This window comes from Electrophorus electricus, chromosome 12 (genome assembly GCF_013358815.1).
Source record: "Electrophorus electricus isolate fEleEle1 chromosome 12, fEleEle1.pri, whole genome shotgun sequence".
NCBI classification, from domain to species: Eukaryota; Metazoa; Chordata; class Actinopteri; order Gymnotiformes; family Gymnotidae; genus Electrophorus; species Electrophorus electricus.
Genome location: NC_049546.1, coordinates 5,684,600 through 5,700,295, shown reverse-complemented (window position 1 = coordinate 5,700,295; position 15,696 = coordinate 5,684,600). Strand labels below are relative to the sequence as shown.

Genomic DNA, 15,696 nt, shown 5'->3' with positions numbered 1-15,696 from the left:
TCCTTTCTCCATCCGATTAGTGCACCATCGAGTGGGACCAGTAATTACGCTCTGTTCATATATGTTGTGGATTTACAATGTGTTGTGGATTTATCGTGCACACTCAAATTAATTGAGTTGTGCACTAGCTTTATTGATTATTATTATAAGGATAGCAGCAGTTCCACAGTTACTAATGCCTTCTTTCAATAGTCTGCCCATTTATTTGAATTAAAATCTGAGGATTGTGATGGGGATATTGAAAAACATCCAGAAGCTTCCACATCCACTCCCATACACGTGCACGCACACACACTCTCACTCGCACGACAGTGACAAAGCTTGAATAAATTACATGCAATCATTCAAACATGACTTGCATTGTTTTCAGCTAATAGCATTGCAGGAATGTTAGTCTTTTCTCAGTTTTTTTGTTAATTGTACGTTGAAATGGCTCGGTGCCTTACCATCCCGGCCTCCCTTCAGCAACACTACTTCAGTCGTCAGAAGATCTTTGCTAATCAGAGCGAGGAATTTGTCTGCTTCGTCACTACAAGCGTATCCCTTCCACCCCGAGCAGCTCGGCCGCTTTGATACCCGCTGGAAGCGGGATGCGCAGAGCTGCGGCGCCGCCGTTTTTCTCTTTTGTTTTTCCGCCGGAATACACTCCGACTTTGTTGTCTACATCTTATTGTCTTTCCGGCAGTCTCAGGTGCCACTGGAGTGCAGCAGAATGCAAACATGCTTTCTAAACACGCAATAGGGATGACGCCTTAGATCAGCTGGTTAGGGGAAGCCGGTGGGGTGGCGCCGTCTCCGCGCGTGGACGGGCTTGTTAGCGCAGTGATTTATCGCACCATGTTCGGATCCATAATCGATGGCTGCAGGTTGGTGCGAGCAGAGTCCACTATTGGGTTTTCGGCGGGCTCCGAGCGGTGGCATTTCAAGGTCGTCCTCAGAGGCTCCGACTGCCACCGGAACACACGGAACACGCCCCGCAGAGTTAATAAGGCAGAACTATGCGTATTGTTTGGGTCTTTGTGAGGCCACTGCGTTTAGGCTTTCCTGAGCCTTGAACTCATTTTACAAGTGATTAAATAATCTCGCCCCGCACTCTCTCTCTCTAGCACACTGCTGCTGATGAATACAGTGAACTCTGGTCTATATGGGAGCTAATGAACCCTCTCTAATGACACTGGGTCTATCTTATTCTGGTTTTTTTTTTTCCTCTCCTGAACAGAAATCCCAATTTGTCAAGTGATTAGCTATAGCTCTGAATCATGCAGAGTTCACTTTATTCATTTCTTCATTATTCTCTCTCTCCCCCCTCCACACACACACAAACACGCTTTCACCTCCTACACACACACACACACACACGACTCTTGTCTATTACACAATTACATACACTGTACAGTTCATTCATGCAAGAGTAATCTTGCACCATTCGCATTCCCACACTGTGCAAGATAAGGAATAAAGAGATGACTTCTCCTGTATAGCATATAATGGATGCTTGTAGGTGACCTTCCTTTGGCTTTAATGTTTAATTTGCCTTTGCTTGCCCAAGTATAGAGATTATTTAAAATATTTTATCACAGGGGGGTGAAGATAGGGGGCTTGTTCAAAAATAAATCTCCATTGCCATTGTAACCTTTGAAAGCACTGCAGGCCTGTGCAATGAAATATTGATACTGCATATCCATAAATCGAAATTGAAAATGGCCCCATCCAACAAACGACTGAATCTAATCCTGACACCGTCACATTAGAGCAGGTGATTTGGTGCTTTGTGTGGCGCATCTCCTCACTCTTTATGGCACACGGCATTCCTTCAAGGCAGTTCAGAGGGAGCAGAAATGGAGAAGCTTTAATGGAATAGTTCTCCTCTGTCCTTTGGGCTAGAGAAGAAATTCTCCCCACTGGAACCCGGGCCAGAGCCCCGAGCCCTACAGGTGCACCGCCGTTGCCGTGAGCTCGAGAACATCTGGGTTGTTGAGTAACTCGGTCATTAAGAAGGTGAGTGCCAGGGTCTTCGAGTTCTGGTTTATACTGGACCCAGAGAGGTACTGCTGGGATCACAGACAGGGAGTGTCTGTAGTTACCTGAGAAGCCATATAATTCTGCGCGCCATATTCTTGAGTAATGGCGCAGTAAATCTTAGTAATTGTAAGTAATGCATAAATATTTTCACCCAGAGTGAAAGACAAATGTCTCAGTGAATGTCGTGAACGCTATTTGAGATTATATGGAATCATCATGACGGAAATCGTTAGTATAATTTTCCTTGTCCCAGAAGTGGTTAGTTTATGCACAAAGGGGTACTTTGAGGGTTCTTATTCTCTCTCTCATGCGCCCCATACAAAATGAGCATTTGAAAGATGTTGCTTAATGTCGCTTTGCTGCTCCCCTGTAAACATTTTTATTTTGCTATTAATGTTCCTGATGATATCCCTAAAGGATGCTTGCTTTATTCTGCCCAGGCTTCCAGCCGAGCTCTCCATTATAAAGAGGAGAGCAGCTGTTGAGACAAACAGATTTATTGCTGAAAAGCAAAAAACTGACCCGCAACGAGCCTGTGTTTAGAAAAACATCAAAAGAGACATTAACATAATTCTCCCATTAAAGCTTTTGTTTGCTATGCAGTGCCACACATTCTGCTAAGCTGTTGCTGTCCTGAGGTTTTCTAGCATGTCACGAGTGATTTTCCTTGAAATTGCTTGAGTCATCGGCATTATTCACTTACTTAAAGGTTGTGGGTTTAAACAAAAAGGGTCAGGGTTGATGAAACTTTTAAAGGAAGCGCATAAAATAATAGTGCCATTTTCGTGGATGGAGGTCTTCCTAGTACTCTTAACTGCTCAACTCTGCATAAAAGACTGAGCAGTCTAAGAAAGAGAAGTCTAAGAAGAGCAGATGGTATATCACCTGTCAGTTCCCTGCTAAGGGAACACAAATCACGGATGGAGTTTGGCACAACTGGGACTCGATCCCCAGTTCCCGGTGGTGGGGATCTCTTTCCTAGATTAATGGCTTCCGGGGCCATGTCTTGGTCCTAGCCAGATGGGCTACCTTTGAGCTGTGCTGAAAAGACTGGCACATATTTACTGTATTGGGAATATAAAGTATTTCTGCTCTTTGATCTGTTGTAAATGGGCTTTGTGGGAGCCTGGAAGACGGCTCCATTATTAACTTACCTCAATGCTGGCCTTGATACGTGAGCTTGCTAACCTCTCTGCATCTACGAGACTTCTACATCCACTACATCTGTTCAGTATGTATCCTCTCACTCACTCCTCTCTCTCTCTCTCTCTCTCTTTCTCTCTCTCTCTCTCGCTCTCTCGCGCTCCCTCTCCATTGACTCGGCAGCTTTCATCATGGTTCCTGGCCAGTTCTGCTGGGCTCTGCTGAATGCTGTGTGGCTTCCTTCCCAGCCTGCCCTGAGAGCATTAACCCTGGTTTTGTGAGGCTTGATTAGGGGACAGTAAATCCCCGGCTGGGGTCTTCCTCCAGCATTCTGCTAATGACATATCTGCTACCTTCTACATTGTCCACGTTGGGTTGTGTGCTGTGTGCATTTTTGTCATCCCCGCGTCAAGCTATTGCAGGGCAGGGGAAGCAAAACAGGATACAAGCCCCTGAGAAACTGTATAATTGTTCTGGCACAATGCAATGTCATGATGTCTGGAAATGATACCTAGAGATAGAAAAAGGCACAGACCCGATTATGAGCCGCATCACGTTGGTTACCTTTTAACGACACATCCCAGATGAATGCTAAAACCACAGCTGTGACTCCTTTTAATTGTGACTCTGTTAACTGTGACTCTTAGAGCCTTTCCATACACAGCGGCATGACTCACATACTAAAATGATTAATACGTTAGCTGTAATCTCAGTCGAGGGAGGAATTCAAACAAGGCCTCGCTGGCGCACATCCAGCCGAACGATACCGCCAAATCAGGTAAGCGGCCTGAGCGAGCGTCCGACGAGGGGGGGTCGGCTCCCTCGGCCACTCGAAGCCTCTGTTAGGTTCAGCGATCGTACGGGGCGCACGCATCAGTGGCTTTCCCCGCACAGTGCCGGGGCTTTTTCGCGGCTGTCCCTCCTGATCTTCTCTAAGACACCCCAGCTGCTCTGAAGTCTTAAAAAAAAGGGAAGGGCAATAATCAGGGATTATTTGTGGATTAATGACGAGGCGTTTGGGGCGCCGTGACTCTGTGTGCTCAGCCCTGCTGCCGATCGCCATCCGGCCTACCCCTGACCATCGCACACATCTACCACGTCTCCCTCCAGCTTCCGACGTCCAAAATGGGCTTCTCAGCTGAGAGCTGACACACAAAAGCTTCGTTTTATGAGTCTTGTTTGATTTCTTTTTTTTTTTGAATCAGAGATCAGGGCTCTCCCCATGCTCTGGCAACCGTGCAGGACTTGTGCATATAATAACAGTATATTTTTAATAACAGGATATTTCTGGGTACCATTGCCATTGTCTGTGCTTCCCCCCCCCCCATCTGTTTTCTCCTTGTGTCATCTGTGCTTTCCACATATAGAATATTTCATGACAGGTTGTCTGTATTTCAGCTACACTATTCCCACTATGCACTACCTAGAGACCAGGGTGACACAGACATCATGTCGGACTCTTTTCATCTCCTGCCTAAAGAAATGCATCTCTGCTTGTGTGTGATTTTAGACATTCAGACTCGATTTTGCAGTGCTCTGTAGAAAGTTGACTCTTTGTGCGAATCTGCCCTCTCCCACTGTAATGGACATATCCAGGGATTCCATCTAGCAGTGCAGATACCAGTTTTGACACGTTGCAAGAAAGTTATTGAACTTGGAGTACAGCTGCAGTTCATCTGTGTCAGTGGTATGATAGAGTGATAGACCAACTGCTGGCATATAATCAACATAACCCTACAAGTGTTGACAGCTGCCAATAGTGCATATGCATAGATTCTTTTTTTTTCTCTCTCTCTCAACAGTCAGTTGAGAATCATAACATGTCAGAGTGCTTTCCTTGGCTGCTGTCTCACAACCTTTGCCATTAAACTGCATTCTCCATTTTCATTTCGCAGTGTCTGCCCAGATCCTCAAAGCCAGTTTGGACACGATGGAGCGTCACATCCAGAGGCTGGAGAATGACATCCAGAACTTCCCCAAGACTGAGGACAAACAGGATAAGTTTGTGGAAAAAATGTCCATATCCTTCACATGCGTGCTCTGTCGTCTTGACTGACATCCACTTCGGGGTCGTGTAAGTGAGCTCAGGACACTTTTGCACCAGAGGGACGTGATGTAGAGGGCCTCTGGTCCCTGTGGGCCGTGGGATGGATAGAGCTGCTTCTTGGTGGGAACGTTATCTGATGGGTCCACTCCGTAGACGGTGTTGGGCCTGGGGAGCTATTTATACAGCCCTCCTCCACTGTCTCCCTCCGGACCCTAATGGAGCGCTCCTTAGCCGTGTATACTTCTCAGGCCGTGCTGATTTCATCTCCTGACCAACCACTGGCCCCTCTCTCCGCAACTTTCCGAGGGCTATCAGCTCTCAGGGCTCCTCTCCCGTTTCGATAACGGGATATTTGCCTCCAGCGCAAGTGCACTAAAGCCTCAAATTCAATCGGCGACGCCCGAGCATTTCCAAGAGTCTGATTTTAAGAGTTCGGGGATCTGACGAGATTGATTTGGCTTGTGCTTAGCGATATTAAAACGTTGTAACAGAAACCTGGCACGGAGACGCTCAGTTTAGAGAGTGGCTCCTCTCTCTTGTTTTCCACTCGGAGTGACAGACCGAAATTCATTCTTCTTGGGCACGTGAGCCCGGCACCGCCTTAACTCTTTTATTAGCTTCGAGTAAGAATCATTATTCAGTGATTTATCAAGTCAGAAAGACTTCCCATATGCTCCCCAAGAGCAGGGGAGATGGCGCTTAACCTTATTTTAGCTCTTTGTTCATGAGCTCAAAGTGGAGATTTATGGCGGCTTACGCTGCACTTAGGGCAGCGTAAGAATAATAGCATCCGCACACATTAACAACCTGCCCCCAGTTCAGAGGTGCACTCGGAGTTGTGTAATTAAGGAACTTGAAGCTCCTGACATCTGCAGGCTGGGGCCTGTCTAGGGCGAGAGTTCAGGGAGGGCTGAGTGTCTGTACTGAGCAGAGGCTTCCAGGGAGGTCTGGAGTTTGTGTAGGAGGCAGCAGAGGGATGTGAGTGAGCCGCACCAGTGTCTGGGCTCGCCACGTCTCCCGAGGACTGGAAAAGCAGTCTGAGCCAGAGGAGTTAACCATGTGCGTCTCATCCCCATCTCACCCCATCTCACCTCCACCCCCACCCCTATCTCGGCCCCCACCTTGGTCCCCATCTCACCTCCACCTCGGCCCTCGTCTCCATCGGGGGAAGCGCGCAGGCCACGCACGGAGCAGGAGGTCAGCCGCGCCGCGGACCAGGGGTCTGCTCGTCTCGCGCCGTCCTCGTTGGCAGGGAACGTCATAGCCTGGCTCCTCAGCACGTGACGGAGTTGTCGCCGCCCTGCTGCTAAAGCAAGCTGAGGGCCATTTCACCTAGATGGCAGAAAGCGTGCGGATGGACGCGGGGCAGGAGGGCCGTGGTGCTGATGCTGGAGGTTGCCACGCTGAGTGCTGCACTGTAGCTGCCTCCTCTGTGGGTGCGACCTAAGCGTGACCCTTTAATTGTCAACCGCTGTGACGCGATTGTGGGCCAAGTGCAAGGGACTGTCAGTGGGTTACTTCACAGACTCAGTGGTCCAGATGGTGAAGGTTTTTTAATGTTTATCTATTCTTCTTCTTATTATTATTTTAAATTCTTGCATGTTCATGGTGCGATTCTCGTAGATACTTTAGCCGCATGCACTCCTCCAGGTGTGTGCTCTAAACGAGCGCGCTCTCTTCCACTTTATCCGCCTTTCTTTCTTTAACAGTCTCGTGCACCGAGAACTGTGTAATTTAATTTAGCCTGAAATCACACTCCTACCTATCCTATTCCCCCCTTCTGCTTCAGGGAGAGCCAGCACACACAGTGGCGTGTAAAAAATAAAGTGGGGCGTTCATAAACGCCGCATTTGTTTCTCTGCGGCTGAGTCTTGCCTAGAAGGTAGCACATAAGAATGAAGTAATATACAGCAGATTTTATGAGATAAAGCAGCATAAAATTGCAAAGAACCCAAAAAAAAATAAAGTTGAGGAAGAAAGTGTATGTTGCTTCTGTGCGATTTATGCAAGCGCTGTCTTCTCAACTTGTTTAGGTATTATAGTTATAATAACGTTCATTTCATACCCCTCTGCTGGGGTGACATTTTGTGATATTAAAAATCTCACCAAGAGTGTTAAATGTCTTATTAGATCCATAGAAAGGTAACTGAGCTTAAAGAACAAATATGCATTTATTAGCTCGCACGGCAACATCCAGCTGAAATATCGATCCTTTCAACAGAAGTGAAAGCAACTGCACAGCGTCAGGGCCAGAATGGCGCTGCTCACAACGTAGTGACTGATCAGGAAACTATTACGCTATGACTCAAACACAGGTACGATCCTCCCTAATTACTGTTCACCACTGCAGTATTCTCCATCTCGCTTGTGTGTGTGTGTGTGTGTATGGGGGGAGCACGTGCGTGTGTGTTTTTATGCATCACGGGCTTGTGTGCACACAGGTATTAGCTTGCCTGAGGGCAGTGGTGCTAGTTTCCAAGAGACAGGGCTACTGTGTAACGGCAGGGCGACTCGAAGCACTCTGTGTGACACGGATTGTGTTCTGTTTGTTGCACTGCTACACACATTCCCAAAAAAAAAAAAAAAAAAGGTAAAATCTCTCAAAAACTCAAAACTGAAAATGGCCACAGTTCTGGTTTTGTCATTTGTAGCTCAAAAGGCATCCCCTTAAACTAGCCATGCGAGCACTTTCGTAGGAACCCCCCCCACCCACCCCACCCCCAAAAAAATATATATATCCGCAACATTTATAGATATCAGTGGATTATAGATATTTTCTCCTCTATTACTGTAATGTATGCACATTGGAGAGTGGGGTGTTTGTTCAGCAGTTCAGTGATATCTATCTATCAGAGGTAATGGGACCCAACAAAGCCTGTGGAATGAACTATGGGGCCCGGGAGAGCTGTAGCTCAGTGAGCAGACTGGGCCGTGAGGGCTGTGGGCGTGGCCTGCCTGACCGACCGTGGCTCCTACGGGGAGAGCAGGGGTCGCCGGCGCGTTCGCCGTCCATGCCGAGCCCTGATGGATGAGGGACAGCGCGCAATACATCTCGCACCGCCCTGCTCCGCACTACTGTTGAGCACATTGACGTTTTGCTTAACCTCTCGGCTCTTTGGGTCTCTGGACCACCAGTCAGCTGTGTTTCGAGGTTTGGGGTTTCCTCCGCCTCCCAGAGCGGGGGCTTTGCAACCGTGCTTCGCTGTGACGGCCTGTGTTGTTTCTGAAACGAAAGACTAACGAACCAATGGACTGGAAAGAGCGCTGTCTTAAAAACAAACAAACAAACAAAACCGATGCGGTTAAGCCTTGCGTTAATATTTTCTCATATTCGTGTTCTTGCAAACAGGGCATACTCAAAGATTGCACGGTTGTCATAAAATGCCTTGTTTTTCACCAGTTTAGAAAAGAGAGGTTAGCTGCTGGAAAAAGTCCCAGAAGTGGGGTGCATTATTTTTCTTCTTTTTAAATTCCCCGGTCGTATGTGCAGAATTTAATGCATTGCGAGATTGAAAATTTGCTTGCTAAGCCGAAGGAACAGGCAGTGCAGCTACTAGTTCTATAGAAAATCTGGGATCGGCCCGTCTGTGCAACCCTGGGGTTAGAGTGACACCCTTTCCGCTGACCTGCACATACCCACAAACTCATTAATGGTCAGAGGAATAAAATATCGGGGGATTCGCAGCCTCGTGCACCGCTGTTCTAGAAAACCTCCTGCCTCTCCATGGCTGGACGGTGCAGAACCGTGCACAGCACGGGGCCAGCACTCTCCAGACAGCTCCTGATCCGTGTCCCCGCGTAACGGAACTCACAAACCTGCACTGCCATGCATTAACCCCTGCCGCGAGTGCATGGCCTCCATGGTCACGCGCGGGTGTTCGGAAAGTGTTTGGCCGCAACTCCAAAACGGCTTCAGAGGTGTACTCAAAAGGCGTAAGAAAACGTGGGATTATTTAACCCCGCGCCGATAGCAGCAGCTGCGCTGCGTGCGTTCGGAGCAGCGTTTCTGTGGCGTGCGTCATGTTACGGTTTCTGCTTAACCGCGTTAATTATGGAATTAGGCCACCAAGGCTGCGGCGCCTTTCTTAGATGCCGGTTTTTATACAAACACGAGTCTCTCTGCAAACATTTGCAACATTGCTCGTGAGTTTCACTAGAAAATTGAATAGGAATGAATTAATTTTATGCGCTAAAATTTGTAGCACATCAAAAGCACCCCCAACCCTTTCAATTAAGCAGCAGCGAGGAGCGTGCCGAGCGAAAGTAAACAAACAGAAGGTCGAGTGTATGGCGTGGTCTGCAGCGGTGGGCTTCCCGGCAGAGCCGTGACGTCTGTCCTGGTCGGGCTTGCCACGGCGTCATGTCTGCAGAAGAGCCGCATTGTTCGGGGACAACGGGCGACTTTAATTCGCCGTGTGTCACAGGGGACGTTAAGATTTAATTAACAAATTCTAATAGGTGCTTAGCCGCATAAACAATATCGGGCCCAAATGATCATTGTACTTCCTGTAATGTTAGTCATAAAGAAGGGAGGGCCGGCGTGAAGGAGAACAAAGCGGACTTGGCTCCCGCGTGCGTGATTATGTCGCTGTCTCACAGAGACTCGTGTTTATTGGGAAATGTCATCCAAGCCATGTGTTTTGTGTGATATGATTTTGCATATGCTAATGTGCTTGATTGCCTTGATGTGTGGCTTGGCGGTGGAACATGGGAGCGAATGAACGCGAGGCTCGATGGCTGCCTCTTCAGATCGTAGCTCCGGCAGTTCACCCCAGTGCGCGGCTCCGCGGATGCAGAATAATTGGGATTGTTTAAGTGCTGTTTTGGTTTTGCCAATGCCCATATTTTCAACTTCAATAAGTTGATTAAATTGACATTTGTAAAAACAAACACCAACCCCCAACCGCCCCCGCCCCCCAAAAAAACCCGGGTGTAGCAGATGCTGTAGCACAAAAAGATCACCGATAATTTCCCACTGTTTCCTTGTGCTTGTGTGTGAGATTTCTTGAATGCTCTTTCAGGTTGAATTGTATGCTATATAAAAAGAAAATAACTCCCGAAATTATTTAAATTTGTTTTTGTTTGTTTGTTTGGTGTAATTTTATGGGTGGGCGTTTTCCTTTGTGACTTCCCTCCATCTTTCTCCATGTTTTTAAACCAAAATTCTACTTGCTCAAACTTCAAAGTGACATTCCCTATGCTCCCAGGTCTGTTAGTGCAGCCTCATGCCACTGAGAGGTTCGTTTAAATGGTGGCACTGTTTATCCTGCTGTGATGGTGAGCTGGAACTAGAACCTTCTCGGGTTCCAGTCCCGGCAGCTAGGCCCAACAGATCACATCTCTCCACTCCCTGCTTGTGCTCTAGTAAGGTTTGAGTTTCACTGTGCCAACTTGGAATCCCCCAAGATACCCATCAGCTCTGCTTTTAGCTCGAATGGGAACAACACTTTGATAGGTAGCGTGAATTCCTCGCTAATCATGTTTCAGAAATAAAATTTTTGTCATCGCCGTGTCTGATCCACATGCCCCACCCCCCGATACCCCTTTCGTCAAGGTGCCTCGCTCCAATGGAGAAATGTCTCAATTTGAGGAATCATTATGCCTTTGAACTCCCTGGAAATTCCACAATCAATGTCTTGTTAGTAGCAGGGGGGGGAAGTAGGTCTGATTTGGCAGGTCCATTAACTTGGAGCAGAGGACTGACATGGGCACTAAAGCTGAGGCTGCCGAGCCTGCTGCCCATGGGTGTCTCTCACCCTCTACTTTGCTTCCTCTCTCTCTCTCTCTCTCTCTCTCTCTCTCTCTTTGCCCCTCTCTCTCTCTCTATCACTCACACACACACACACACTCACACACACACATTCCTCCCCTCTCTCTTCGTCATCCCTCTCTCTCTCTCTCTCTCTCTCTCTCGTCTTCTCGTTCCTGTGATCAGACCTCAAGGTCCTGCAGTCTGTCGTGTGTGAGAGATCATCTCCAGAGAGCGCAGCTGTGAGTGTCAGGACTCTGTCAAAGCCAGCAGGAAGGCTGGACACCGTTGCTACCCTGAATAGATGACGCTTTGCACCGTGCTTCACTTCCACCGTGTGAAGTGTGTCTTTGCCCAGTGGCCATTCTGCACAGGCTGACATTTCGCACTGTTGCTCCATGCTCGAGAGACACATATTTTAAAGGTGGTGGAGAGAAACACATGATAACACGTTCTTTCCATCAGTGTCTGAATGGCACACTTTCTTTCTGTGCGCTCCTTGTGAGAGGCCACAGATGCAATAACAAATCAATAACACTCTCTCTAATCTACACACAGGTACCCTGTATTTCAGCTTCAATTTTCAATGTTTTTTGTTGTTGTTGTTGTTATTTTTTGTTTGTTTCTTTGTATTTTCTCTTTTTTTGTCGATGCATAGCTTGCTCTTCATCGTCCGGGGAGCGACGTCAGCTGCTTGCCGTGCCCTTTAGCTTGAGCTGCCTTTCTCTCACTCGCAGCCCGGCAAAGACGCGCCTCCGCCACCCGGAGCTGCTCGTCCCTGCGGGCGCGATGGCCTCTGCTTGGCTCCTCCCCCCTGTTGCCCCAGGCTCAGAGCCGCCTCATAGCCGCGGTGCCCCCCGTGCCTGAGGGTCCCGCGCACGGCCCGGAGTGTTTCCCGCCACTTGCCAATCCCCTCGTCAACACCTGGATGCCCAGGTCTCGCTGTCATGACCTGTGACATCACTTTCAAATCTTTTCTTTTTGTTTTTGTTTTTTCTTTTTTACATTTCAAACCGCTGGCCCTTTCTGCTGAATTGCACCACCATCTGCAAATTACTTTGTCAAATGCAAATGAAGGCTTTTTTTTTGGTAGCGGGGAGCATAGTATTATTCTCTTTTAGAGGATTTTGGTCTTAGTGTTTGTTTCGAAGCGTGATGCTGTCACTGGAGAATTGGAGCTGGCTGTACCCGTAACAGAGTAAGGTGATGTGAGCGCGTGCGTCTCTGCTGCACTTTTATCTGCCCGCTGTAATGAGTGCTTTCTCCTCTCAGAGGCAGGAAGGACATAAAGCAGATAATCGCACTCTTGATGTCTGCGTGATTTGGTAAACGGAAGGAGGGCTTGCCGTCTTCTCCTGAACAGGGACTCGCCTTCGGCCTTCCACGTGCCGCGAAACATTCGGTCCTTGTTGCCGGTAAGTACCGCCAAGCCTGGCGCGAGGCTCTCACGGGAGCAGCCTGGCCAAAAGGCCTCTGCATCATTAGCGCGGTTGCCATATCACCAGACGAAAGCAAGTCCGAGATGTAAATCAAATGAAGGCCCTGACCTTTCGCCCTCGTGTTGGTCACTGGCTTCTTCTTCTTCATCTTGCCTTGTTTCGTCTCGTCCACTGGCGCTTCCTCTTTGCCGCTAACTGGCTGCCTTCCACCACCAGGGCTAGAACGCCTGGGTCTGCCGCTCTGCCCATCTCCGTGTGCCACTCAGACATGCCATTAGCCGGATATATTGACTTCACTTGCCTCTTATGAACCAATTAGCATATTCATTATGCAAATAAAGCCTAGTAATTATCTCTCGCGTGCAAATTAATTGTGATATATAATGTCGTATTGGGCCATGCTGGCTGGGAGTCCAGCCCAGACGTCTGCGCTTAAATCTGCGCGAATGGGAGGGATGGCACCAGTAGCTTTGGCCTAGACGCTGATGTTTCGCGGCCGTGTCCTTGAGACGCGGCTCAGCGATGCTGGCACAAGACAGGAGAGCAAGTCGCAAAACACGCTCTAATTAAAAGGAATTTCGGACCGTCAGGAGCACCAACAGTTACCAACAGCAATCTGATGCTAATCAGCGGGGGTTTCTTCATTAATTGCCAAAATTAGCCTCATCAATCACGCAGAGGCGGGCGGCGCACTACGTGCAGCTGCTGGATCCTGTCACTGCACGCCTCCACAGGAGGAGAGACGCAACGCTGCACATGCGTGCACATGCACATACACACACAAACACACACACTCTGACAAACACACACACACTCTATGACAAACAAACACACACACACACTCACTCTGTGGCAAACACACACCATAACAAATACACACACACACACACACACACACTATAACAAACAAACACACTCTCTGACAAACAAAAACACCCACACCCACACATGCGCACACACAGACTCCCACGCCAAAATACAAACACTTTACACTTTACAGTTTCTGGAGCTCTCTCAGAATGGACTCACACAAACTGAAATTATATAAATGTTTCACTTCTTTGCTCTAATAAGTGAAAAACAAAAAGCCCACTGTTCTAATGTTTGTTGCATTACCATTTTGACATGTGTTTATTAGATGTTTACACCCAAGAATGTGTCAAGTAGTTTTTGCTTCATTAGAAAAATAAAAACCCAAAAGCAACTGAAAATTGCCCCTGGTTTGAAGTTAGAAGCAATTGGAAGCAAGAAAACCCACAGACCGGCCTAAGAATTTGTGTAATGTACATGTTTAGATTTCCGAGACAGCCCTCACACTATTTAGCATACTATTTTTAGTTGTAACCCAGTAGTTTTGGCAAGATTCAAACATCATCCTTAGAAGTGAGATCCTTTTTGGGTGCTGGTATTTTTTAAGTAAATAATTAGTACCACAGTGTGTTGTGCTGTAATCTTCATCGCAGTTACTAATGGGCACCCATGGACAGATGGGGACGTGTAATTGGACATACAGTTTCACCAGCTTCAACTCCAAGTAGGCATGCTTTCCTGGACATACTCAGTGACAACCCACCCTCCCACGTTCAGCAGGATGCCGTGTGTTTCACATGTTGGAATGTTATGTGGAATAATTGTAGGGATGCCCAGTGGGATTCTGCAGTGTAGAATCGGTGTCGTGCAAAATTACATCACTGCATGCTTTGCTGATGATTCTGGAAGATGCTGTGTCAGGATCCAGTATGGATTCACCCAGCAATCTGCCACGTCGTGTTGAGCTGGTTTGAGGGCTGGTGTCTGGCCTGTGATGTGTGGCCAATATGTGTGGCTTGCAAGTTTTCAGCGTCATTCAATATCAGTTAATCACTCAGTAAGCTCTCTTAGTCAGTGGATAGACTGTGTTGGAATCTTGCACTCAACCAATGCCACTAGCAGAGATGGCCTTTAAAATAGGATTTTTGTACATGATACTAAACCGAACTGTGAAGAAATTAACTTAATTTAGAGGACGATGAGAAATAGGTTGGTTAGCCACACCTGTTTTAAAAAACACAACATAATTGATGGCTCTTGTTTACTGAAGTGTTTCTTGTATTTCGTCCATTAGTTGATGTCACTCCACTGACCTCAGCAAGTCATTAAAAGTACTTCACATTCAGTTACTGTAATAATGCAAGAATTCTCCCCTCCAAGCGGCAGTGTAGTAGTTTTAGCACACGAGGAGACCACACAAATGTGCACAAATTTAGCAATGTTGCATTACCATTAGGGCCAGATTGAACTGAGCTCCTATGGGTGGGACAGAGATGAATGAGTGTCAAAACAAGAGTGCAGGCCCTTATACACTCCACGTCTCCCCCGTAATGTCATTGTAATTATAGCTCTCCGAGCCGTCAGAGTTTATCCTGTACGGAGGCTTCCCTGTACGCCTGGTACCAGCAGCAGCACAGATGCTCGGTGCTGCTTCGGTCTTTACTGGGTTTTGCGGCTACCTTTTTCCAGGCGGTACAGCCAGCACAAGCTAGTCGCCTTCACGTAACCAGCAGTGGGAGTGCAGAGACCCTGAGTCGGCCCGGAGCGCGTCTGACCTTGAATTGACCCTCGGTGATGAGGACTTAAAGTTTATCTCCTGGATTTCCGATGCTGATTTCCCGACCTTAATCAAAGGACAGGAATCAGGCTGGTCATTCTGGACTCTGTGTGACTTCAACAGGGTATGAAAAAGCAAAAAAAAAAAAAAAAGCGTGTTACATCTGCAATCTATTATAAATTACTCCTGTCTTATATGGTGTGTGACAGCTCACTCTCTCTCTCTCTCTCTCTCTCTCGCTCTCTCTCTCTTTGTCTGCTTCTCTGTCACGAGGCATTTTTTTTCTTTCTACTTCTTTAAAAAAAAAAAAATAACGCTGTAGAAATGTAGCTCTTTTGTACCATATGAATGATTCATTAATTGCAATGGAAGCAGCACACTCCGTCTCAGGTGGCTGTGCTGTTGTGCTGTTAGCTTGGGCTTGCATCATGCCAGGGGTGCATGAGCATCCCTTCCATCCCACCGTGCATGAGCATCCCTTCCATTCCCCCCCCCGCCCGCCCCCACCCGCTCATACCAGGGCTCCTCCAGAGAGGGCAGAAAAGTCAAAATTAGGCGTTCCTCACAGTCACCTGCCATCTGCTACCGGTGCCTTACCTATCTCAGCCGGGGTGTTCGCGGGCGGGCGTGTTTGTGCGCGTGAGGACTTGTCACACAGAGGAGGGAAGGAGGATTTGCCAGGAGGGAGGCCAAAAAAATAATAGCCGTG

General features: G+C 47.7%; 1 protein-coding gene across 9 annotated transcripts in view; it reads left to right on the top strand.

The window, feature by feature from the left end:
- diaph2 (diaphanous-related formin 2) overlaps positions 1 to 15,696 on the top strand; it is a 333,658-nt gene that overhangs the window by 247,994 nt on the left and 69,968 nt on the right. For all 9 annotated transcript variants that reach the window (XM_027028176.2, XM_027028101.2, XM_027027635.2 and 6 more), the window contains one exon: positions 5,061 to 5,185. In XM_027028176.2, the coding sequence (XP_026883977.2) occupies positions 5,061 to 5,185 (125 nt within the window). The remainder of the gene's footprint in view (positions 1 to 5,060; positions 5,186 to 15,696) is intronic.